Raw genomic sequence first — 27,376 nt, 5'->3', positions numbered from 1 at the left:
ATAAAGCAGACTAGCCCATTACACTCACATAAAAGCCACATCCCTTATTTATCATGCCGAAACTGGGGAAGAGTGAAGCTCTCATTAAAGCCAGTAAGATATACCTGCAGAGGCACAGACATACATGCAGTCTCTCTACAGAAAACCATGAGCATAGGCACACCTTATTTGTGTGACTTCCTCCTTCAAGACAGGGGTCTGTTTGTGCTCCAGAGTTAGGAGTTTTTACATATTTGAACAAGAATAAAAGTTTTACATGTCTATAGTGCCTTTCACTCAGAGATCTCAAAGGACTTTATACCTATTATATATGTCCCAGCCCCTCCCCCTGTGAGGTAGGTATTATCCCTATTATTTACAGATGGGGAAATTCAGGCACAGAGGTTACATTATTTGCCCAAGGTCACACAGTGAGTCAGTGACAAAGTAAGACAGAATCCAGATGTTCCAATTCCTGTTTGTACAATCCAACTACTAACACCACAAGCCTCAATTTCAAGAGAGCCTTAAACAAGTACCAGTGTGCATAAGAACAGTCTTGGAATTAAAGGGCCGCTCCTAAAAAGCATAGGAAAGGAAGAAAAACAGGAAGAAAAAAAAAAAAAAAAAGAGAGGACACAAATTACTGCTGCAAGCTTTAAAGAAAGAGCTCTTGCTAATTCCCTTCCCAAAGCTGAGGCAGCTTGACTATGAGCCTGGGATACAGGGGGTGGGAAAGGAGGCTGATGGAATCAAGGTTTGAAACAAAAAAGCAAGCTAGAATGAACAGCCATACCATAAAGCCCTCACCTTTTTGAAAGCACAGGGTCATAGAAAAACAGGGCTGAGAGGGACCTCAAGAGATCATTGAAGTCCATCCAACCTGCCCTGAAGCCAGGATCAACTACACCTACTCATTCCCAACAGTCTAGTTAGTCTGTCCTCAAAGACCTCCATCAGTGGAGATGCCATGCCCTTCCTCTGCAATTTGTTCCACCTTGCATTATCACATGAGCAAAAGAGGACAAGCAAGTGTAAGACAGCTACTTCTGCTCCTTCAGTGGGGGTACCATGATTCCCAGGCCTATCTAATGATCTGAATACATTTCAAAGAAGGTAGTCTCCAGATATTTACTTGTTTCTGTCCTGGATTCCTTGGGAAAACATCAAACACTAGTGTCTGCTGTACTGTAATATTTGAGTTTTGAAAATACTGATTAATACCAGGATAGATACCAATATACTTAACTGCAAGTGCCAAATCCTACAAGGTCAGTAACAAAGACTTTGATATGATAATTTTAGCTCATTGCAGATTCAAATTGCAATAAGAGGGCAGGGAAGACTACAGAAAAACCCCACAGCAAAAAAGTCAGCAGCTCAGAGTTGCCAAGTTTCATCCAACTGCAGACAAAAATCAGGCAGTCGAACAACACATCTTCAGCAGAGGCAGCACCATATGATCTCTGTAGCATCCCTCCATCTCATCTGTCTTCAAAGTGCATTCTCAGTGCAAAAAGTAGGATTGAATTTAGAGGGGCTCACTGTCCCCACTGGATTTCATACTAAGACCAAAATTCTTGCTTGAGTTCATATGCTGCAGCTTTGTGTGTGTTAAGTTCACTTCTGCATAGCGGAATGGTGCTGTCCTGGCTCTGCCCCTCAGCATCTATGTCCAACAGTGTCCGCTCCTCTACAGGAAGACCCACCTGGAAAGGAAGCAGTGCAGGCAGTCCAGGTCTCTCTTCTACAGTGCTGCTGCTACTAGCAAAACAAGAGTCCAGATTGCTTGGAGTATCAGTACTTGAACTGTTGGCAGAAGATTCACCCTTGGCATTGCTGGGTGACACAAACCACCAGGGATCAAGCCGCTGCCGACTGGCTGCAGGACGTGGCCGGGGCAGGAACTCCAATGTCTTGGGTCTTTCCAGTGTGGGGTCCTGCTGTGCATTCCATCGTCGCGGGGTTGGAGGAAAAACAAGGTTGGGGTCTGGCAGGCGAGGGACCTCATTGGGATCTCTACTTGGACTAGGTGTTTTTAATACACCTATCCAAAACAGAGAGTGTAAGAGAAGAAGGAAACATGTTAGATGTCACCGCTAAACGGTTCTAACAGATCTTAGTTTATTTTATGTATACCGTGAAAACATTTTCAAAGCAGAAAGCCTCCATTCAGAATCAGCAAACTCTGTATCTTCAAGATTACACCAATCCAAAGTGATTAACTGGCTTATTTATCCCTACACTGTTCTCAGTACACTGCAAGACACCTGTTTCAATGACCTAGCAAAAGCAGCAAGTTTTGTTCATCCTCTCACTTGCTTTCTTCAGTTTTCAGACTGGAGAGCATGGATTTGACCTCCTACCAGAGGTGAGGACTCTCCAAATCCTTCAGAGGGCATGTTACCCATAAACAGCTTGACTGGATCAGGGAGACACTTGCACAGCAGGGTATGTGACGTGTTTACAGCAAACAGGACCAACTTCCTGGAAGAGCCCCTTAACACTACCTACTGTGGATGCTTCCTGGTTTGTTTTGGTTTAGGGGTGGGGAATAATGGGGGTTTTAGGTTTTCTTTTTGTTTGTTTGGGTTGGTTTTGGTTTTTTAGTTGTTTTTTTTTTTTTCTTTTTTTTAGAAACACAATATAACTTTTAAATTTTCATGAATACCATTCTAATGAGTGCCCTCAGCTGCATTAACCCACATTTTACTGCAGACTGCCATTCAGCAGACAACCTCACATTTTGTTTTACCATTGGGAAAAGTTTAATTAAATCAGATTTTAATTTATTATTCTAGTCCTTTTTTTTTCCTCTGAATTACTAGGGCAAGAAAACAGGAAAGCATTTTTTAAGTTATCAAGTCACAGCCACTCCTAAAGACGGCAACAGTGAGAACCCTACCTACCCAGGAAGGTCCCTCTTCCTTGAAAAGGATTAAGAGCAACAGTGGCACAGCCTCAAATTCCTTTAGAGATCCAGTTTTCACTGCCTTAAAGATCAAAATTTACTTTGAAATTGTAACAGCAATACAAACAAGTGTATAAAGGCAATAGAGATGGAATCCCAAGGAAACACTAAAAACACACAATATTTCTACTTTGGTACCATCTTTGTCTAAGAAACAATACTACGCTCTGCCTCGCAGCACAGCGGAGCAGAGAGAGTTCCTTAGTGCAGAGATGCTGGAACAGAGACCATTACTGCATTATTCTGTTCATTATTTGTATAAAGACAGCATCCATAAGCTCTTCTTGTGGACTGGCCATCACAACGGATGCTATATAAGCAACATGTTTACTTCCTAACAAGTAATTATACTGTTTGGGTCTTTATTCTGAAGAGGAAAAAAGATGGCTGAAAACCTACCTGCTCCCAGTGCTCCAGTTAAACAGCTACTGGAAGGGCATCCACTGGTTGGGCACCCATTGACAACTAGTCCACTCCCTTTGATGGCCCCATCAGAAGGTGTGCGCCTGTGCCCGCTTTGCTGGGTGTGGGAAGAGACTGTCACATGTGTGGGAGTCAGGGACTGGTTAGGGTCTTGTTTGAACCTCTCAATCTGGACATTGACTAGTGGGTTGGTAATGGCTGGCAAGGGAGCCTTGACTGTCACTGGGCTGACAGGCATTTCATACACCACAATCTCATCACTGTCTGAGCGCAGCAGGGACCGGGTGGAATTACATTCGGAAATGGAAGACAGGGAAAGAAGGGTGAGGGATGTGGATGGCTCGCCTAGCAGCAACATGGGATCCTCTTTCTTAAAGATCTTTCGGGAAGGTGGACTAGTGCTCCTGCGTGGGCGTCCAGCTCGCTGGAAAATGCTGTCACGCTTCTTCTTCTCTTCCTTGGGTGCCTCTGGCTCCTCCTCGATCAGCAGCTGACACTTCCCTGCTTCTAACAGATCAAAACCCAGGCCTGCAGCAGCCAGGACTGCTCCACAGCCAAGCAACGCGACCTCACATCGCTTGTGGTGGGAGCCACTACGTTTGAGGCTGTTGGTGGGTGTCAGCTGTGGGGTACTAGTAGCAGAGTTCACAGGGGTGGACTCCTCATTGGCATCACTAGAAGGGCCATCCCAGTCTTCATTCTTCTGAAATGGGATGCAGAGGTATGACTGATTGTGCCCAGGTGAAGGGTGCATTTTGCCCTCCCCATTAAGACATTCGCTGTCTTCATCATCTGGAAAGCAAATGAAAACAAACTTTGCATGGATGTAACACTTCCAATGGCAAATTTCGCTGTCTTACAAATACACACAAAAATAAGCTTTTCCTCAGAAGATGCAACTGTCCTCATCACAAGCATCATTCACCAACTGCCAAATACTCACAGGCTCTTGGCTCCAAAGCAGATGGGCTGAGGCAAGTAACTGGAAACATTATCAAAACGGAAGAAATTAGTGGCACTTTAATCTATTTGGGATCAGTTGCAGAACAGCATTTCAGAAGCAATCTACACCTCAGTTACTTCCAGAGCAAATGTATGTCTTTGGGAGTAAGAAGCAAAAGGTAGGAAAATTAGAAGGATCTCTCCTTGCAAGTGAAGGTGTAACCACACTGCACATCTAAATATCATTAACAGGAAGGGAGCTGAGAGGTACCATGGAGTTAGAGGGGAATAAGAGAAGCTTGTTAACTTGACAGATAAGAAGCACAAGCAGAGAGGTGAACAAAAAGAAAATCCAGAAGGAGAAAGTAGTTACTTCACAAAGAATAAAAGAAAAATGGATGCCACCAAAATGAAAACATTGCTGCAAGGTACCAGGTGATGGTCAGGAAAGGAGATGTTCACTCAAATGTAAATGGAAGCGGGGATGAGAATATAAAGTCCAGGGAATTCCTTTACCCATCTCTGCTAAGCTGGTGAATCCTGGAAAAGCAGGTGCAGTTCTCTGGATCTTCCCAAGGTTCGGTGCACTGGATGACCACTGTTTGTATCCTTCTACCAGAGCTTTCAGACTGAAATAGTAGAAAGATGGGAGAATATGTACCATGCTCACAACCAGTTTACATTCCCCTCTTTTATATTCTGTACTGAGGCTAGGCACGTACCCATCTTAATGACATAGATTTAAAGTACTCCCATTGCAAGACATTTTGCAACATCTTTAAAGCACCTTAAAATAAAAAAAAAAGTCAAAGAGTTCCTCTCTCATTTGTTACACCGTGGCAGTGAAAAGACATCTGCTGATAACCCACAGCTATGAATGAAGAATAATAGAAAGCACCACGACAAAAATCAGATGAAACATTTTCTTTTTAAACCAAGTCAAACCTACCATGGCAGGTAAAAAATAAAGTGCTCAGCAGGAGGAGGGGGAAAATATCTCTAAAAACATTTTCATGTGAAATACAAATGAACAATGGAAGTCAAAGACCGCTCACTGGGACAATAATATGCTAAAGTCATTGTAACAGCAAAGTCAGGCCTCTGTATTATAAACCCCAATATTTCTCCTCTAAAGAAAACACTTCATTGAAGTACAGACAGTTAAAAGTGTATGTTCTAGATTATGAACAGATAAGTAACTAAAACCATAAATCATGCTATTGTTTCTTTTATTTACAGACAAAAAAACTCCAAAACCCACAAAAACAAACAAGTCAAAACCCCCAAACTAAATCCCTACTTTGACATCAGCTGCGTTTAAAGGTATGTCACCAGGCACCTGAGCTTAGTAGTCCCTCTTTATAGGTATTCATAACCATCACGTTCTTTGGTCCCCACAGTACTTTCATGACATCAGAAACAACTTTAGTAAGCAGCACAACCTTCTGACATATCAACACTCAGTAGAGTTTTATTGTTCAGTTATCAATATAGTCTGAACTGGGAGGTTTCTGGTGCCCTTCTCCAAACTCCAACAAGAAACACATCGTAGTGTTGGTGAAAAGCTAACATACACTTGGGATAGACAGAAACTGAATGAAAGGAGTAAAGAGATCTGTGGATAGTCTGAATGATGTCAGCTGAACACACAAGAGCATCGACTTGTTATTGAAAGAACAGAAAACTTAGGAAATGAGACCTCCTCCAGCTCCATTACTAACTTGCATGCTCTTTGATGAAACACGCAATTCATTGCAATCCTTCCCTCACAAAAAAAAGGATATGAGCATATAGAAGTTGTCTCTCATGATTCTTATTTTCCACCAGAATCACTCTGCATTTTTAAAACAGCTTCCATTGCAGGATTTCAAAGTTTTATTATATCAAGGGTTTTTTTTTGTCTTGGTATGTATTTTTTGTCTACTCTACCTAACTGGGATGCCCTACTTGTCACCAAACTATATTGCTATAGCAAGGTCACAAGGTCTAGACTTGATTCAGCACACGTTCAGTTGGTTGACAACCATGCTATAGGTACTACACTAAAAGTATCCTGTGCAGCTCTCAGCTGTCTTCATAGTCCATCATTTTCTCCCCATTAACCATTCTGGCACAGGCGGTAACCTGCTATGAACTTGAATCCAGACAGCATAGTGCTGAATCCTACTTGTCAAGACAGACAACCAGATGGTTTTACAACAGAGATTCAGTGTGTGCAATTCAGTGTGTGGGTCTGTTCTGATTTACTCCCTCATACCATACTCAGCTATGTAACACAACCCACCAAATAATGTATGTTGTATCTAAATTATCCATGTGTACGACATGCATACTTAGGATAAATACTACAAATAGAGCAGCATATTAAGTGAAAGTTGGTGAGTGAAACGAACCATGTTAGCAGTGTGATCACCTCCAAAAATAAATGTCAACGGTCTTACAATATGGGTAGGCAGCTATTGAGGAAAGGGAGATTTCCATGGAGCTGAGAAAACATATACTGTGTTCTCTACATGCAGAGATAGAAAAGTTGTGACAGGCAGCAGTAATCTTCAGTTTAGCATTCACTTTACAGTCATAGCTATGTAAAGGGTCTTGGGAACTGCCCTTCGTTGTACAGCAGGACACATCAACTTAGTTTCGCTTCCTTACAACATCTCAGAGCAACCTTCCCTTGCAAAAAAAAAAAAACTGAAGATTTGCTGTTACTGCAAAAGCACAGCTCAATCTGAACAGAAAGATAAATAGATACCAGAATAATTTCAAGGCCTGCTACGTTTGCCTCAAGGTTATAAAATATTCACCCTTCCCTTTTATTTTTTACTCTTTCTCTCCCCCAAAACACCAGCAGACCTCGAAGTCCTGTGCAGAGGATAGCTGCACAACCTCTTAGACAGTAGTGTTCATTTGAAAACAATTCAAAACATGCTGACTCAAGAGTACATTCCAGTTACTGCTCCGAGGAAAGTGAAACTGGAATGATTTGAAAGCACTAGCAGCAAAACTATCTATTTCAGTCACCAGCATGACAATTCAGGACCCTAAAGACTTCTTACCTGTAATCTATTTAGATTAAATAACAGGAAGGCTATTACGCTGTTGTATTACGGTTGAGTTACTTCTCTGTTGCCTTTTCCTATTGGGAATTCAAAAGCACCTCTCTTTAGAAGTGATAAGGTGACAAGGCTCAGCAAATTGCAAAAAACTTCCCTACAACTGTAAGACGGCATCTCTGGTGTCTTAATACCATTCTGTAACACTATGTCGAGGCATTAACACAATACTGTCATGAATAAAAAGTGTCTGTTCCAAGGCTCACCCCTATCTACCTTGCAGGATTTTACGAGGTAACTGCTAAAGGACTATGACTATTCCTCGTCCAGTGTCACCTTCTGTAAAACCAGTAATACTATCACCTGTACCGTAGTAAAACAGACTAATCAATTATTCTGAGACTAATCAAAGCCAAGTTTAAAGACAAGACTTCACCATATATCCTTCAGAATACACCACAAGATCACAACCGAACTGTCACACTAGTCCAACATAAAGCTTCATCCAGTCTCCGCAATTCAGCATAGCAACTTTCTGCTGCTGTGCGTATTCCTTATGCTCGAACATAAATGCAGAAGGGTGAATAATCACTGTATAATCTTTTCATGACTGCCTTTACTTGATATTAATTATAGGTCAGTTTACTCATGCTAGAGAATTTCACTTCATTTCCCACTGTACTTCTTGCATAAATTTGGAATTGCCTCCCGTGGAGAACACAAGGAAAGTGATAAAAAAGATGAAGATTCAAGTTCCCTTGATCACAGAGTCATGTAAGCAGCTGGAATAGCAGCACTGCTGCTACCAGAACAGTGTCATGGAGAAGACTTAAACTGGACTTTTCCATCCTAAATTTAGGTCTTCACTTTACCCCAATTTTTATCCCTCTGCCTCTAAAACTAGAATTAAAAACTACTAAAAATAGCAAGCACTCTACCTTTTGAGTCACTAACATTTACTGCAACTCTGCTCCTTTTTAATTAAAGTCTGCAGTTTGGCATGATCTCAGCAAGCAGCAGTACTTCACTGTATGTTAACCATACTGCCTTCTCAGCAACGCTATCACGTTTCAGATACTCTGCAAAATGCCATAGCTGTATAGAGTCTCCATGGAAAGGTGATGAATACTATAGAACATCTCAGTTGTAGAGAGAACAGGATAGTTTTAAGAGCAACATGGTTAGCAAGCAACTCCTTTCCAGTTGTATGTGCCCAAAAGGGTTTAGTGCTTCAGACTGTACAGTAATGAACAGAAAACTGAAGAGCTTTATTCCCAGAATTCTAAGAACATGATTTCAAGGTAGAAGTGTTCTTCTACCAGCTTCAGTGATCTCCTGCCTTTTTATAAAATTAATGACTGTAAAGTGTGACATCTACTTTAATTCCATAGAATGCTATAGTTCATCTATAGAATAGGTAAAGTATAAGCATTAAAGAAACTTTCTCCACATTGCCCTGTTAACATGTCAAGGGTACCTTTGAGGGAGAATGTATTTCAATGTCATTAGAACACCTAGATCCAGGTCCTCCTGCAGAGGTGTGCAATATTGATGCATTATGTAAACATCTGTTCTCCCAGAATTTCACACCTGAGCACATAATATTAAAGATAAATTATAACCAGTTATTTTAGTGTCCCTGCTAAAAAATATGCCAATAGTCAAACTATCAATTTAGCAGGGGAAAAAGCTTCAGACTCCACTAAAAATCACAAGGCATTCAAACCTCTTAGAAGATCAAAATATTTTTATGTTTAAAGTAGCGTTTTGGCAATGATCCATTGGAGTCCTGGTATAAATAATTCACTCACAAAAAAAAGAAGGCACAGAACAAGAGCCCATAGAAATAGAGGTACAACCTGTATCTCTGCAAAAATCACTTTCAGGATGTATTCACTCAGGGTACATGTTCTTTCAAAAGCCTACAGAGAAGATATTTGCCTGGCTCTACCAGATACTTTCTAAATAATAGCATTTAAGACAAGAAAAAGCATTGTAAAAAAAGAATAGCTTCAGTTATGACATGAAACTACAGAAAGTTGAGCCTGAAAATAAAGAAAAGCTACTAGAGAAACAATTTTGCACAGCTAAGCTATACTGCTTACAAATACACATAACAAGGAAAAGCAGACAGAGATTCAGAACAGATGACAAAACTGCATTGCATTCAGTCCCTTGCTAAAGGCCCAACACTGACTGATGCTTTCACTGAGATCCCTGGTACAGCAAATAAGTTTGGAAGCAGAAAAGTGTTTGCAAGAGGACAGGCAAATCTCCCATGAGCCAGCTAATAACCAGTTTTAGAACCTGGAAACCAGTCTGGTTCCAAGCCCTCTCTTACCCATCTTCTCCTGCACCTAGTTCCTTGTGACAAAGTGAGCTCGGTCCCCAAGTGCGCCCTTTTTTCTTCTGGCCTCTCTTCTCTTCTTCCTCTCCTTCCTCCTTTGGAAGGACTGAGCTTCTTCCCCACGTTTTACTGCTTTCAGCAGGAGTCACTTCACAAGTGGAAGGAACAGTGGAAAATGGGAAAGAAAAACAGATACACAAATTAAAGAATTGGTTCCACAGTAATATAAAGAATAAAACATAGGCTGGAACAGGAATAGTAACGAAAACATCCAGTTAGGTTTATTTCCCATAATTCTGGCCATTTATCAACACAGATCTAACAACTAGATCCCTTCAAAATTAGTATGGATAGACTTTACAGCTTTATTCCATCACTAGTTTCTCTTTTAGAACTGCCAGTTTGATATCAGACACACAAGTGTCATGACTTCCAATACAAATGCTACACATTTATTAACTTTCCTGTCATATTTCTAATACATACTTGTCTAATTCTGTTTTATTATACGAACACTATTTTCATGACAAGCACTCTTGTTTTCATTTCCTTCCAACAGTAACTTAATCCACTACAATAATGTTCCATAGATGTATTCTGCAAATTACTATTTTTAAAAATTAACCTGTACACCTAAGGAATGTATTTTCTATACAAACAGCAATATTTCAAGAACTTGGGTAAGGTTTGCACTCCAAAAAAGGTGATACTGCCCACCATCACCAACACGCTCTATTTTTCTCTCTAAATGCATACAAGCAGGGCACAAGGCAAAAATTTTTTTTTTTTTTTTTTTTTTTTTTTTTTTAAAAAGAGTCCTGTCCTAGATATGGAATCTTGGCATCTTACCACGCTGACAGACTGCACATTTCCCAAATTCAATACTATATTGAGCTCCTTACACTGTATGGCCCTGAGTCTGGGAATAATGGTAGGACTTGCAGGAGGGCTGGAGCAGCTACTGATCAAGCTTTTCCTTTTATCCATCGTTGGAGAAGCCTGCACAGTGAATTTATGCTGGAAATCTGTTTAACAAAGGAAAAATAAAAAAGTGAAAACAAAAGCAGAAAGAGATAGTTTAAAATCTTTTTTTAATATAAGAAAAAGAAATAATAATTTATGGTAACTTTCAAGGAGCACAATTTACAGGATCTATGTAGAAATGAAGTTATGCAGCTAATTGCTATCCCCTCATTGTACACGCAGTTATTTCAGAACAAAGATGTGCACTCACACTCATGAAGATGTATCTTCTTAGTGTATGTGTGATACATGCACATACACACATAGATCCTCATGTGTTGACTGACACTTACACCAAAGTATATCCCAGTATAAATTCCTTTCACCTTATCTCTTAGTTTCTTAAGCTAAGCAAAACCACCAGCAATAGGTGTTTGCAGACCTAAAGAAAGACATAGTTAACATACACATTTAATCATCATTGCTCTTCTGAACAGCCAGTTTCTCAGAAAACAAGGAATATAGCATAAGTCATCATCCTTGAGGTAATGATGAGCCTTAGGTGATTTAAAAACCCCACGTTTTTGTTCTTTTACAAATTTGAATCTCTATGCAGAATCCACAGCAGAAATGCTAAGGATTCAGTATTTCTGAGAATTACCATCTTCACTCTTAAGAGTAATTTCCCTGACACCTCACCGATATTTAACATTTCTTCCAGAAGGGTGGTATTAGAGGTCACCTGTGTGTTAATAAGAATTCACACATGAAGGGCTGTACTCTTGCAGCTAACAATGTATTTTTGATAATTTTTAGGTTTCTGCACCAGGAAATCTAGTATATTATGGTTTCTGCTGCAGCATTACGTAAAATATTCCCAGGACAAGAACCTCCATCATTTTTTATGTACATCTTTTATTACACTGATCATTTTGAGTATTAACATGTTAAACTGCAACACCAAAATTTTTCTGAAGCACATACGGCTATAGATGAACAAACAGGCCTGGAGAAGAGGAGGCTGAGGGGAGACGACCTTATCACCCTCTACAACTACCTGAAAGGAGGTTGTAGAGAGGTGGGGGCTGACCTCTTCTCCCTGATTACAAGTGATAGAAGAAGAGCAAATGGGTTCAAGTTATGTCAGGCAAGGTTATATTGGATATTAGGAACATTTTTTTCACCGAAAGGGTTATTAAACATTGAAATAGGCTGCCGGGGGGGGGGGTGGATTCGCCATCCCTGGAAGTGTTTAAAAAAAAAGGGTAGATGTGGTACATGGGGACATGTTTTAGAAGTGGTTTTGTCACGTTGGGTTAATGGTTGGACTTGATGATCTCAAAGGTCCCTTCCAACCTCAACAATTCGATAATTCTATGATTCTATGTACCATCTCAAATTTATTTCTGGCCTTCGTACTTGGAACTTTAGGGGACACTAGCCACAAGAACATCAAACTCAGTTTCTTGATCCCAAAGAGGCATGTTTTTCCCAAAGTACATCCAATATTTTCTAATACCTAAGTATAAGGAGAAAGAAGCTACCAGAGCTACAGGTTTACCTGTTCCATTTCACCTGACACAGTCTAACATGTCACCAACCTGAAGGCAGGCTGATATGATTGCCATCTTTTAACTTGAGCCGGCTCCTCTTGAACTTCCCCATGCGTTTCTTCACCCGAGGCTTTTCCTGGCACAGCTGGTGGATGATGATGTTGAGCTCCCTTTCCAGGATGTCAATCTCGCGTTCTGCCAGCTCCTGTTCCCGCCTTCGTAGCAACTCCTCATGGTTCTTCTGTTCAACAGCAGCACGAGTCAGCTCTTCTTCCCACGTGCGCAGCTCCTCCAGGGAGATAAGAAAGGAGAAATGAAAAGCTACCTTGTAACCTGTGTGTTAAGACTAACATTACCTATTCTGAAGGTACAGCAGCAATGACTTGTGCTCACAGCACTGCTAGCACCACTGTTTAAAGGTTCAGCTGAAGGCCAAATGCCTAAAACAATCCTCAAGAACTTCTATGCTTGTCATTCAAGGCCCTTCATATCAGCATTAAAATTTGGACATCAGCAATTGTGATTCCACACCTGCAATCCTGTGTCCAGTTCTGGGCTCTTCAGTACAGGAAAGACATGGACATACAGGATAGAGCCCAACGAAGGGCCATGAAGATGATTAAGAGACTGGAGCACCTCTCCTATGAGGAAGGGCTGAAAGAGATGGAACTGTTTATCCTGACAAGAGAAGGCTTGGGTGAGGGCAAGGGGATCTTATCGGTATATATGAAAACCTGAAGGAAGGATTCAAAGAAGACAGAGCCAGACTCTTTTCAGCAGTACTGATTGACAGGACAAGAGGCAATGGGCCCACACTGAAACACAGGAGATTCTCTCTGAACACTTTTTTTACTGTGACTGTTACTGAGTTGCCCAGAGAAGGTGTGGAGTCTCCATCCTTGGAGATGTTCAGAAGCCACCTGGACACGGTCCAGGGCAACTGGCTCTAGGTGGTCCTGCTTGAGTAGGGGAGTTGGACCACATGCCTCCATAGGTTCCTTCAACTTCAACCATTCTGTGATTCTGTGATTCTGTGAAAAAGCACTGAATCCTAAATTCAGTGCCATGAGAAAATATGCTGGATATCAGACATGAACATGTGTACCAGAGCCATTGGAGAGCACCATGCATACGGGAACCAGTTTTGGAAGATTTATTCATAATGCTGAAAAGAATTAATCCTTGCTTTCCTGTTCAGTAAGTACCTATGTTAACTTTATTATTGACTTAAACTGTTTGAAAATAACCTTGCCATCTCATGCATCATAAAATAGCAAACCACAGAGCTCTACCATAAAAATGAATGAAGAAAACCTCATCGGCAGGTCATTCCCATCATTTTCCAGCAGGCATGGCTGCTCCTTAGGCCTAAAGATGCATAATGCAAACTTTTCAATCTTTCCCTTGTTGACAAAATTAATCAACTGAAACTGTCCTTGAGATCTCAAAATGTCTTCTCACTGCACTCCTCTCCTCTAACCACAAGGACAAAAGAATTCATCACTCAGAATAATTCTCCAGCTGCTTAATTCCACTGCAGAATGTAAAAACTGAGGAATTCAAGTTAAACCGCAAATAGATTATCAAATAGATTTTAGTTTAGATTTTTTAAATTTTTTTTTAATAATGTCATTTTTACCTGTTACATCACCACGAAGGTTTGGTACATTTTACTCACGAGATGAATAGGATATAAAATTGTCTTTCCCCATTGCTACAGAGGAATGCAGTACTCAAAATCTGAGGGCAGTCTAGCTACTATTGTTTGGTCTTCTGTTTGTCTGTTGAAATTTCTGGTTTTCAAAAACTGTTCCAACACAGTTACACCACAGGACAACAGCAGCAGGGAAACGCGCATTAGCTATTTATTTTTCCCAAAAGCTACTATAATATTTGAATAGAAATGTTCTAAGTACTGTTGTAGGACTTCTCTCCCCTGCCTCAAGGTCTCATTTGCTTTCTTGCTGCCTCCTAAACTCAACTTCTGAGCCCAAATCAAGTTGCCTACTTATTACAAATTTATTTTTAGGCAAGAGACCGTGAACTCAGAAAAGTGTTATTACTTTAGTGATTTCACTGCAGTATTTCATACCAACAACTGTAATGATGGTCTCTGCAAGGACCTTAACATAGATGCAGCAAGCTGTGCTTTCTGCAAGTATATGTGAAGAAAGCTTTAGTTTTTTCACTTCTACTCTTTGAGTCTGACTGTCACAATTCCTTTTATTCCTGCCAGCATTTTTGTTTCATGATATTTACCCAGATGTACTTCAATTATGGCAGTTATTGGATCATTCCCCTGGTAGCACTCATGTTTGTTATAATGTATCCAGTTTGGCTGTGCTCAAAACCTGGAAAACACAAACCTGACAGAACCAAAGCTGCAATGCCTGGTACAGTATATATGCTGAAACTACCCTTCCTACTTTTACCATTAACAGTTATTGTGGGGCTTCTCAATTAAGATGCTAACAGTGAAATAGTTATCAGATGCATTAAACAACGAAGACAACTCATCATAGCTGTTTGCACAGTGTATAATGGAAGCTCACTAAAGTATTAGAAAGAACAGCAGCTCAGGATGAAGATATTGATTTTACTCATGATTCTGCCCTTGTGGGTATCATAACCTGCCATTGATTTGGGGACTTATTACAAGCTCCAGTAAAGCACGTGCAAAATTAACTCTGGGATGCACTAAACAATTATCCCCGTTTGAATTATGAAAAGGGAAAATTGCAATCCAGAGAGCGCAAGTGTGGAGTGTTTTTCTCTACTTACCTTCTCTTTGGCTCTGAGCTGATCAAACATCTCCTGGATCTCTTGTTTCCAGTCTTCCTGCAGGGAGTGGAAGGAATCTTTGGGCATTTCAAAGAAACCAGACTCTTCTATGGCGGTGAGATGGTCTAGGATACTGGCAAAGGAAGGTCGTGAGTGTGGGTCAGGGTTCCAACAATCTAGAATAGGACAAAGACAAGCAATTATTAAGCATCTCTTAGTATGGAGGTTTGAGAGGATGAGTAGTACTTTACTGATCCCCAGTGGCTAAGAGTGGCATGCGCACTATCTGTGTTATCCCATCTTTCCCATTTCCCACTTGCATTGACTACTGTCTGATCATAAGTCAGGTATAAAATTCATGCTTTCACACTTATACAATATCCAACATCACTTAAGATCTTGAACTACCCGGTCTCTCAGTTCTATTGCAATAACGTGCAAAGTAAAATAGAGGTTTACTAATTTTACAGAAAGTTACATTATCAAGCATATATTAAAACCAAAAAAATTTCCTTAAATATTTCACTTTAAGTTGTACGTGCTCACAGAGTGGAGATACTACACAAGACTCTTACAAACAGTTCTTTTGTCACACTTACACTGCAGAGTTCACAGCCCTACTGCAGAAGGATGTCTATCAGAGTTCTTTCTAATGCCAAACTCTAATACTAAGCTGAGTCATTATGAATCTCTTCCACAGAACTGAAAAATCTTTCCCACAAAGCAGACTGGTCATAATTTGACTGAAAATGGGAGATTCAAGTAAATAATGACACGGAAGACATCATTTGGAGTTTTCTTATTTTTAAGGGTTCTTTTTTACTATTTGAGAGACAATTGTTTGATCGGGCTTTTTTCTTTTGCTTTTAAGAGAAACCACAGATAAACAAGCTTTTTCATTTACAATCTAATGCAATGACTTACCCAATTACAGAGCTCTAAAACCATAGAATTTAAGGTACCTGTCTTACCATGTGAGGCAACTCAACTAGCAATAGTACAAAAAGGTACTCCTTTTAGTGATGGGAACTGAACATTGAGAACAGAAACGGAAATAGAAAATGGTATGAAGTAACATCTCAAGCTACAAAATCATTAAGAACGTGTTTTTAAAAAGCCATTAAGTCAAAATGTTCGACTTAACACTTTTGAGTAGAAAAGTCTTACTCAGTCTACTCAGTCCTTCCTCTTACTTCACCCTTATTTCTACTCCTGCAGAAAATATCACTTTCTCATTGTATATTGTCCTGTACTGGCACTTACACAGGTTCTTCTTCAACAAGTGTCCTTATTCTCTTTAGTACCGCTAGACTCTTACATGCCAAAGTTTGACAAGAACCAAACAGAAAAACTTAGCATTCAAGTATACTTCCAGGGAATACAGCTTTTGTGCATGAACAGAAGAAACTAACACATGGGTCTCTCTCAATAATGCTCATACTATCATTCCTCTATACAGTCACAGGATTTAAGACACATATTACTGCACCACGAGGCAAGAGTTACAAAAATAAAGTTTCCTAAACCTTACAGTTGGAAAAAAGGAAACATTCTTAAAAAAAATTTTGGTGACATCCTAAAAGACATTCATTCATCAGTTTTGTGGATTGAAATACACCACGGAACAGCTGCAATTAAAAATAAATAACACTTCACAAAATCTGTGTAACTGCTGAGGCTTGGTTTTGCAGGTCTTTTCTTTCATTTTAGCATTAATGAGATTTTGCATTTGGGAGCTTTGGTTTGAAAACTGCTGGTATCAAGCTGCTGGTATTTAAGCATCCGATCAGGTTCCAGGAGGCATAAGCTGGAACACATTTGTGTTTATGGATTTCAAATTGCTTCTCTTCTCAAAATAGAGAACTGAGGATGTTAAAGAGTGCTCTGGAGGTCCCCTGCTGCTGACCAATTAGTAGCAATGGGTGATACAGCTGGACTGTCAGTGCCATAATCCCTGCCTCTTTACCCCAGGTTTTAAGCATGGCAAAGCAAACATGACCCAAAGTAAAACAAAATGCTGCTGCCAGCCAAATGCATGAGTGAGTGAACAGGATAACTATGCAGGTGGCCCGTGGCTTTTCTTTTCCCAGGCCTAGATCTGCCATTACTTGCACTAATGAGGACAGTTGTAACATACAAGTCTTTTCTGTGAAGAGGGAAAGTTCAGCTTTGTTGTCTCAGTGAAGACCACCAGGGCAGTAATTCAAACGTAAAAGCAGCATTAGGGGAACAAGAGTTCACCCGAGACGGGAAGCAGCCTGTTTGAAAAACAGTTTTGGTGAGGGGGCAGAAAGTAATTGTTTTCTTGTTCTCTTCTTCCCCCTGCACATGGAGAAGCCAAGCGTTCCAAAGCCATGTGGGTGCTCACCCCTGTGCTGCTGGGTTCAAGCCCAGGCCATATGCCTCTACCTGACTTTCCCAATAGAGGGCATTATTTTGAGGACCAGCAGCAGATACCTCACTGCTATTTAAGAAAGCCGGCGTCCTTGTTTTGGGGCACCACATCAAAATAAACTCCTCTGGCACAACACTGAGCTGGTGGTTCTATTACATCTTTCAGATGCAGTTTCTTGCTATACATTGCTTCCAAACTAACATACCTGCAACTCTGCTGCTGTTTACCATCCGGCAGGATATTTCTTTTTTTAGCACAACAGTACATGAAATTTTCTGCTTTAACTTAACTGAAGCCTGTAGCCTACAGAAAAGGCCAAAGAAATGAAGAAGTATTCTAAACACAGAGAATTCAATCAGAAACATTTCCTTGCATGAATCAAATTCATTTCTTGGGGCTAAAAACACCCCCAGAAACCACAAAACGTCAGTTCTATGTTCAGGCTCATTTGTTTCTCACTAAGACTATAAAACATGTTTGATTTCTTTTTACCTGTTTTTCTTTCTGCCAGATAGGTATAAAAATGTTCATTACATATAAACACCCAGAAATCCTTGGGAAGAGGGGCACTGAATAAAACACTAAAGGAATTACTGTAAGAGAGGGAGGGAAGGAAGGAGGGAGGAACAACCGAAGCTTAGGAGACATGTCAGTAGTTGCAATAGCCATCAAAGCAGGTCGCATAGGTGCACCCCAAAAATTACCTCATGGAATCCTTTTTAATAACTACCACAGTTCTGATGACAAACTCCTAGATTTTGTTCCTCCATATGTAGCCCACCTTGGGCACGAACTATCTCCACACACAAAGCAGAAAAATCACATCATTCTGACTGAAAATTTGGGTTGTTTTCGAATGTCAAAGCCACATTTAAACCCTCTCCCTGAAATGTCAGTAGGATAACGTTTCATTCCAAATCCATCTGACACTGCCTAGCAAGATGTTCAAGCTATGAATTTCAAAACAAGTTGAAGACTTCAAACTCGACCAAAATATGTGAAGTTTGGGCATTGGTGAGTCTTCACTACTACAAAACTAGAAGCTAGACGATGACAGCAATAGTCCGTGTTTTCCTATAAAGCCAATTAATAAAAAATGGCAGGGAAATTTCTTTCACATACTACTCTTGTAATAGAGTAACTGTCAAAGCACACTAACAGCCATGCCTAGCTCCCATAACAACTTGCACCACTGAATAAACCCATTTGAGAAATCTGTGCTTTTAGGTATCAAGACCAACACAAGGAGGCAATGCTGAACAGCACTCTAAAACCAGCACAAACCATACTCACACCACAGCTGGCTTACCCTCCATGAGTTTGGCAAAAGGCTCTGGACACGTGGAAGGGATTGGAAGGGCAAGTTTATTCATGGCAACACCATATGCTACTGCAAGACCATCAATTCCTCGGAATGGTACTTCTCCTGTTAGCAGTTCCCAAAGCAGCACGCCGTAACTACCAGGAAGAAAAGAGAAAAGAGAACAGGTGTTTGACTTTAACACATTATTTTTTAAGCAACAAGAAAGTACTTGAACCTATCAGGGTGAGTCTGGTACCCTGAAGAAATTCCAGTTTTCTGGACAATCTCATCATGGTTGCCAAAGTAGTGAAGTGTCTTATATTACCTGCTTTTTTTAATTAATATTGAAATAAGATGCCATTTTCACCTTTTAGGCAAAAATCATTTTCCCTCTTGAAACTGGGAACAATCTGAAAAACATTAACATAAATCTTCTAATTTAGCAGATTTCAAACCAGAACCCAGTGAAACTCTCAGAAATGTGAAGGAGGGTGGTTTAGTGGGTTGTGATTTTTAAAAATAAGTGAAAAATACTCCTTCAGAATTAAATTGTTCTTAAGATGTTCTATGAAATGTTACCTATGAAGTTAAGCAAACAGTTCCAGGACCATTCTCCCCACCAGGTATATGACAAACAACATATCCTCAGAATGTTCTCTCTGCTTCTAGAAAGCCTGAGCCAGAGTTGATCTGTTTTATTCTCTTCTGAACCCATTTACTGTCCACTGAGTTCTGTGGTAATGAGTTCCACAAATTCAATGATACATTGCCAAAATATACTTCCATGTGTTGGTTTTTAGCTTGTCACTTGGTACTTTCATTTGCTTCCCTGTAGTTCTTTCAATACAAGGAAGAATGAACATATGTTCCCTATCAGCTCCTTTCATGAGATCCATGATTTCACAGGCCCCCACTACATGCTGCCTAAATCATCTTCTTTCCAGCCCCCCAAATCCTAATCTAGCTAAATCCGAATCTAGTACTCTCCTGAACAGAAGCCATTTCATTTCTTTCACTGACCTTGACATCTCCTGCACAATCTCATTCCATTTAAACCTTTTATGTTGGAATCACCAAAAATCACATCATGAAGTTTTAAAGACATGGGAGAGGCACAGTATTTCCTGTTTTGCCACTTGCCTTTCTGATTCCTTACAAAATGAGCCAGGTTACCTGCAGTAACTCCAATATCTTTACTGAATCATAATAGTAAAATTTAGAGCCCATCACTATACATGTGAAATTCTCCCATGGGTACTACTTTGTATTTATTACCATTTCAACTATTTTATCATTCTATATAGTAAAACTTTTCCTCAGCTCTCTGCAGTAGATTAATTTTTCTTATCCTGAATAACTCAGTATCATAAACTAATTGCTTTTTCAAATTACTTATGATTATGTTGAATGCAGAATTCCCCACCAAGAAAACTGATTTATTCTTTCAGTAATTAAGAATTGACTAAGGGATGGGAAACAGATTGGTCCTCTTTTCTCACAACAATTTACTTTCTTTTAAAGCTTTTGACAAAAGATTTTGTTGAAAGTTTTTATAAATCCAAATATGGTATAAGCAATCTTACCACTTGTCCGCATATTCCTTCAAGAATTTTCATATTTTCTTTTTCCCACAAGATATGATTTCCTTCTACAAAATCTGACTCTTCCCCGATATGCTCATACGGCCACCAGCTCCCCACTCTTTAGTGTTGTCTCTACCATTTAGTAGAACTGAAAATCAGACTTGCTCTTAAGACTTGTCTTCATGTTTGCTGCCTTCCATTTCTCTGGTATTAAGGCAGCTTTAAGCAACAGATTACACAGCACAGCTAGTAACTCAGCTGGCTCTCTCATGTTCCTGTAGAAATCTTGGGCGTTACTGTAAATCCCAGCAATTTGTTACTGTTCACACCTCTGTGGACAGTACTTCAGTATGAGATATCCTCCAGCTCAGCTCACTTAAAGAGAATTTTCAGCTTAAAAATCCTCTCTTTGCTCCACTCTAGCAGATGCAAGTCACTAAGTTTTTCTGATATAGCCTTATCTTCTTCGCACTCTTACATCTTGGTCACCTCTGGGCTGTATGTTCTCTCACAGGCTTCTCACCTGTGCTGCATTTGAAAGCAATTTATTTGTTTTTATGCTTTTTGCAAGGCTCTCCTCAAAACCCTTTTAATCTTCTTGAGTGTTTTATGTTCAATTTGCCAGCACTTAAGTCCATGCCCAATTTCCTCATTTGGCTACAGGTTCAACTTTTTGAAGGATGTCTTCGAGTAGTCTCTACTACATCATCTTCTTCATTTGTTTAAAGTCTTTCCTCTGCATTTGCTCTGAGCTTTAACATAGCATCCTTAAAAGATATCCATGCTGCGCATTCCCCTTTAATTGTTTTTACACAAAATTCCTCAATGTTGTCATTAATCTCAAGGAGACTACTGTAACAGACTAACTTTTCTTAATTGCTCTTCCAAAGATATTGAATCTACGTATACATGTATTTTGACTATGGTTATATCGTACAATTTTGAAGGCTTCCTAAGCACACTTGAAGACCAAATGAAAATGCTCCTCCTGAAAGCTCCCTGCTTCATGCTCTGAAGCTAAAATATTAATCTCTTCTTGTTTCAAAGCAAGAATTTCCCTATCCAGTTGGGAGTAATCAAAATTCTCATTATTGCAACCTGTACTCTTGCAATCTTCCCCCACCCCCACCAAGTCTTTAACATTCATTGTAACTGCTGCCACCTTAGTTGGACAGTCTGAATACTACTTTTCCTATTTAGATATGGAATTTCAGTCACTAGAGATTCCACCTTTGCTGCTGACACAGCTATGTTTACTTTATTAAGCAAAATATCGTTGTTTCACCTATACAATCTTTTGCATTTTACCTATGTAATTCATACTCTTGATATAATAATAATATTGATTATTTCCTTCCATCAAAGTTCTCAGTTTCTTACTGTCTCAAGAGCCTCATTTGAAAAAGATAAACAGGAGTTTAAGGATTTCCCATCTTCTTTTTGTCCCTCTAGGATTCATAAGACACTCAAAGAAAATGAATACTGAACTGTACATATATTTGGCCTGTCTAAATCTGATTGATCATTCATGTTACTCTTCAGTTTGGATGCAAGTGTTGATATCAAAAGGTCGGGGAAAACTACTTATTACTTTACCACTTGTGCTGGATGAAACATGTATTAGATATTTCTCTTAACTGGAATGGTTAGGAAAGCACTATTGATATGCTCAAAGCGTTTCTTCTGCAGGATAATTTTTAAAAGACAAAGGAACAGACAGACTGGTGTTGCTTCTAATGTGAGACGAAGTATATATTGCAGGAAAGGTCACTTTGTTTCTGACAAAACTTAATGCCACCTCTTCCTCATGTACTTACAGTTCATCATTGCTAAGAATACTGCTTCCACAGAACTAGGGGAAACACCACTTTGTGGCATTTGAACAACAATCATCCCAAGTGATTAAAAAGCAAGAGAGGTGCTGAACAGACTGTTTTCCATTAATTGTCAAGCAGGGGATTGGGAATTACAAAGGAAAAAGCCAGAGACAGAAGAGATTTATACCAAAAAAAAGCATAGGAAGAAAGAATCAAGGGCCTCTCCTCATTCTCAACAGGGAGGAAGAAAAACTGATCAAGCTCATTCATTTTTCCAGCACCAAGTAGTAATTTTTGGACTTTAATTATGAAATGAACCATGTGATGCAGATCATGTGTCCAAGTCAACTGACACTTGTATGAATAATTAACCATCTCCCAGTGATCCAGTAATCTCTTAAGCCATTTAACATCAAGTTCAATCCTACACACTGGATTTTCAGGGAGAGGGAGTCTGGAGGTCTGCAGGACTTCACATGTGATTTTGTCACCTCCCTTGTAAGTCTGTGAACTTAAAAAACCAACCCAGTAATTTCTTCTCACTATTATAGTTCAATGGCATTTGTACCATAGCTTCCTCTTAACCTATCTCCCTTAGTTCAGCACTTTGCATGAGAAGGGAACTAGCAGCCCAACAAGGAGATCCCAACAACAACAGAAACTAGAACATTACTTTTGTTAAGAAAAAAAAAACTTTGTTACCTTTTAATGGCTATTAACAGTTAGCATTTTGCATGTTATTGGACTGGCAGTTCCAGAGATGACATTTCCTGCTTATTTTACAACAGTCAAAAGCGTACACTTCTCCCACCTGAGCTTCTACCAATATTGCTAGTCAACCCTTATCTGCCAGGTACTGAAGTCTTGCCAGTGCTTCATTACATACAGAAGACTACAGAAGCCTGCAAGCAGTCAGTTGTGGATGGAAGAGCCTGCCAACACTTAATTCAAATGAAATATTCTAATGACTGAAGTTCCTACACCCACCACTGAATGCCTGAAACATCCCGATCTGCTAATCAGATGGGTTTAGGTAGTTCTGGTATTCCATTCCTAAATGAAAATTAAATTCCTAACTATTGCACTGGTCTCAGAGTAGATACATCTTAAAAGCATCTAAATTGAGGAACACATGGAACACAGACAAAGGTCGTACGGTGGCTTTATATTGTGCCTACCAATCATATTGACAACATGATTGTCTTTTAAGCAGAACAAGTCAAAAACAAAGTGCGCAGCAAACAAGAAATACATTCAAGCAGTTAAAATGTCGTGGAATTTTGAATTACATGCCTACTAACATTAGCTTTCTGTGCAGTACTGGATAAGCTGCAATAGCTGTACTTCAACTTTACCCCTGTAAATCCAAAGCAAATACATAACTCTCCTCTCAAAAACATAAATAGATCTACAAGAACTGACATATTTAAATGAAACCGTAGCTTCTTTGCCCTCTGTGTGATATAAGCACAAGGTTTCTGCTGTATATCTAAAGCTTGTGGGTGCAACACAGCAAAATTCATAGTAACAAATTTTCACAAGCAGGATGTACTAAGTACTATTATTATCAACGAGCTTTACAGTGGCCCAGACCCTGGGGACAGACACCAGCGTGTGGGGGCATTCCTCAGCCTTTTAAGTTCTTTGCCAACTCTCCTTTAGAGTGGGACAAAAAAAAAAAAAACAAAAAACAAACATCAACAGATTGAGTTTTTAAAATGGAGCTTGATACACGTTTTGAAAGGAATTGTATGAAGCAGTTATTTATGATGAGATAAGACTGACTCAGGAAATTTCAGTCCTGGCAAGCATCATCTTCAGCATCTTCTTCACCTGTTTGTGCAGCGAGAACACAAGTGGAACAAGATTCTTGTTAAAAGGTTAGGCAACAATTCAGCCACCAGTATTATTCTAATAAGCTTTAAAGAAAAGGTGTTGAAATAAAAGGGTTTGTGAATGGTAGAGACAGAGACAGCCAATTTTGTTGATGCTGCACAGACTAATTGAAAGGTTGCCAGGCAAAAAACTCCCTCAACTCCAGTGATTAACCAAGAGGTTGAAGTGGACAAGAGGAGGGGCAAGTCTAATAGGATGAAAAAGTTCATCCTGTTAAGAATTTCAAGTTGCATCCTTGGGTGGGGGCAGGATTTATTACACATGTCCATGACTGCTTTTGTAACATACAGTGCTTACAATCATTGACACAAGAGTAGTAACCGCACTGGCAAGTATTTGTCCTCTGCACACGTGCCCCTAACACCATGTTCTACTCAGCTTATTTAACTATGACTCAAGGTTTTGGCCACCTGACAGAGAAGGCTTATTCAGAGTCAGTATAACAGCTCTTTTAATGGTGATGACCCTCTGTTTCAGGAAGAGCACTGAGAGGAAGTCAACCTGTTTTCAAGGGAAGACTAGTAACTGTATGAAGAGAAAGTGATGAAGAAATCTTAAAAATAGAAAAACTTCATTCTGAAAAACTAACAAATAATTGAAGTTATTTACAATCCTTAAGTCCTGAAGTGATTCACAGTCATAGAATCATAGAATGGTTTAGGTTGGAAAGGACCTTGAAGACCATCGAGTTCCAACCCCCCTGCCGTAGACAGGGACACCTCCCACTAGACCAGGTTGCCCAAGGCCACATCCAGCCTGGCCTTAAACACCTCCAGGGATGGGGCCTCAACAGCCTCTCTGGGCAACCTCTTCCAGTGCCTTACCACCCTCAAAGTGAAAAACTTCTTCCTAATGTTCAATCTGAACCTGCCCTCTTCTAGTTTAAAGCCATTCCCCCTCGTCCTATCGCTACGTGCCCTAGTAAAAAGTCCTTCCCCAGCTCTCCTGTAGGCCCCCTTTAGGTACTGGAAGGCCGCAATAAGATCTCCCCGGAGCCTTCTCTTCTCCGGGCTGAACAGTCCCAACTCTTTCAGCCTCTCCTCACAGAAGAGGTGCTCCAGCCCTCGGATCATCCTCGTGGCTCTCCTCTGGACACGTTCCAGCAGGTCCATGTCCTTCTTATGTTGAGGACTCCAGAGCTGGATGCAGTACTCCAGGTGGGGTCCTTAAGTCAATGACCAAACTGGTATTTTTGCACAGGTATAGAGGCACTTGAGCTACCTTCATGAAAATCACCGAGTTACTACATCTTATCTTTTTTAAAATGAGGTCATACTGGTATCAAACATCTACTGATCTGTTCACAGCATGCCTGGATTAGTAAAGTTACAATCACAGGCAAATTGTTTCCCCTTTCCCTTCTCCCTCTCCCCCAGGTTACCCTTAAAGGCCATTCCTGGCACTGTTTCAGAGAAGAGCAAATTGACTTTTGAGCTTGACAAACTGTCTACAAACCAGCACTCTCATCATGTGCCCAGAAATGGCGTACAGTCTTGAGGTTTTCATTTCTGCCAGACTTCACTCAGAATAAAAGCCTAAATCTGAGACGAATTGAGCAAGAACTACAGAGACTACCACATTCAATTACAGAGTAAGAATTTTATCTATACCATTAGTGTGCAAAATACAAGTTCAGAGCCTTATCACATGGCAATATATTATCTGTTCAGCAAAAAAAAAAAACAGGTAAAGAAAATGAAAATCCCCACACCAAACCTCAGCCATAACAGCCAGACAATTCTGCCAGCTGGGATATTTCTTTCTCCTGACAGATTTCACAGCATGCACATGCTTGTGTAAAAGCATTACTGGCCAGCAACAGAATCTTACTGCTCTAAAGACAAAGTCACCCTGACATTTCAATACCTCTATCCCTACAGGAAAAACAAAATTACGTCTACTTCATCTGTTTCAGATGTTCAGTACTAATTCTATGTGCCACAGCATCCACAAAAGTCACTGTCCTAGAGCTATTTACTGAATTCTGGATTCACCAGTTCAGTTAATGGTGATATTGAAACTCAATTTTTGGAAGTCTATGGGCCAACCATTACACTCCTCCCCACTAAAGTAGCTCCTATCCTCAAAAATCCCAGTGCGTGAATAGAAAACACATATACGTGCAAATTACTACTTATGGATTACATACTCAGATGAACCTAGAAAAGAGATTTATTATTTTATGTGGAAGACTAGGAGGGAGGAAATAATTCATAAGATTATTACGAAAGTGAAAAACATTGCATTCAGGGTGAAACTGCACAAGGAATTCAATTAGGTACAGTGTGTTTGTGTACATATACATCAATGACAGATTACTACCAAAACATAAAATGAACTCACTGTTGGTAAAACAGTAAAAAAGTAGTAATTTTAAGTACTTCACAGATTGTTTTATGGCCTTTGATTATGTCAGCCAATAGCCAAATAAGCACAAAAAGTTTCTTTTAGATAAAGCAGAGGGAATCAGGATTATGAATCCTAGAAGAATCTGAATATAAATTTACGGAACAAAAAATTTAGAGGCATGCAGGAGATGGTCCACCACTTTCTACAGTAAAAAAATGTTTACAATTAATATAAAGTAGTCTGAGAGTCTGACAGATGGAAAGCTGGTGGATAAAGTTTTCTTAAGACCTCAATTTTAATATTTGGTTCACCATTAATCATTCTTAAACATGAGAGAGGTTTCCTGGCAAGTCTAGTTACTCTTTAGTATCCAATGACTTAATGCCAAATCAATACCTCCACACATCGCTGCCTTTGGAGAACATGGAGGAGCGGATGACCTCAGGAGCCATCCAGGCATATGTCCCAGCTGCGCTCATTTTGGTAGTTTTATGCCATTCCCTGGCCAAGCCGAAATCCGTGATCTTCAATATCTTGTTGCTCAGATCTCCATTTTCCACCTTTTCGAGTATCAGTACTGGAGAAAAGGGAGGGGGGGAATAAAAGGTATGCAGAGTAAAGCTAATATTTATGCAAAAAAAAATCCTCCTGGAGATTTCTCAAATTTCAAGATTCTCCGTGACTTTTAGTTATTCAAACATACCACATTCTGTTACAAGTTATTTCAAGCTGATCCCTTCATCTGACAAGTGAACAGCTGTCTAGCAAATAACTTCAAATTTAACCAAAAATACCCAGTCCCAGAGAACAAACAGATAATAACATAATTATTTAATATAGTGCCTAGTGTCATTCTGTATAATAATTCTCTGCTAAGAGGAAGTGAACCACTGTAACTTCTAGAAATCCAGATAAGGGAAGACATTTCCTAATTAATCCTCTCTCAGCAAGCCAGTAATAGCATCTTTTTCTTGAACTGCTTAGAGGACTTTTTTTTTTTTTTTTTAAATCCAGATACACA

At 39.8% G+C, this 27,376-nt stretch overlaps 1 protein-coding gene across 1 annotated transcript in view; it reads right to left on the bottom strand.

The window, feature by feature from the left end:
* Positions 1-1,544: 1,544 nt before the first annotated feature.
* MAP3K9 (mitogen-activated protein kinase kinase kinase 9) overlaps positions 1,545-27,376 on the bottom strand; it is a gene marked incomplete at both ends in the record, with an annotated part of 53,925 nt that continues 28,093 nt past the window's right edge. The window contains 9 exons of the mRNA XM_082485885.1: positions 1,545-2,026; positions 3,350-4,165; positions 4,832-4,944; positions 9,710-9,863; positions 10,618-10,740; positions 12,280-12,520; positions 15,013-15,188; positions 18,717-18,865; positions 26,752-26,932. Coding sequence (XP_082342011.1) covers positions 1,545-2,026; positions 3,350-4,165; positions 4,832-4,944; positions 9,710-9,863; positions 10,618-10,740; positions 12,280-12,520; positions 15,013-15,188; positions 18,717-18,865; positions 26,752-26,932 — 2,435 coding nt within the window. The remainder of the gene's footprint in view (positions 2,027-3,349; positions 4,166-4,831; positions 4,945-9,709; positions 9,864-10,617; positions 10,741-12,279; positions 12,521-15,012; positions 15,189-18,716; positions 18,866-26,751; positions 26,933-27,376) is intronic.

Source organism: Vanellus vanellus (genome assembly GCF_965231255.1).
Source record: "Vanellus vanellus genome assembly, chromosome: 6".
In the NCBI taxonomy this organism is placed as follows: Eukaryota; Metazoa; Chordata; class Aves; order Charadriiformes; family Charadriidae; genus Vanellus; species Vanellus vanellus.
The sequence above is the reverse complement of the archived record's forward strand: the minus strand, read 5'-3'. Positions and strand labels throughout refer to the sequence as shown.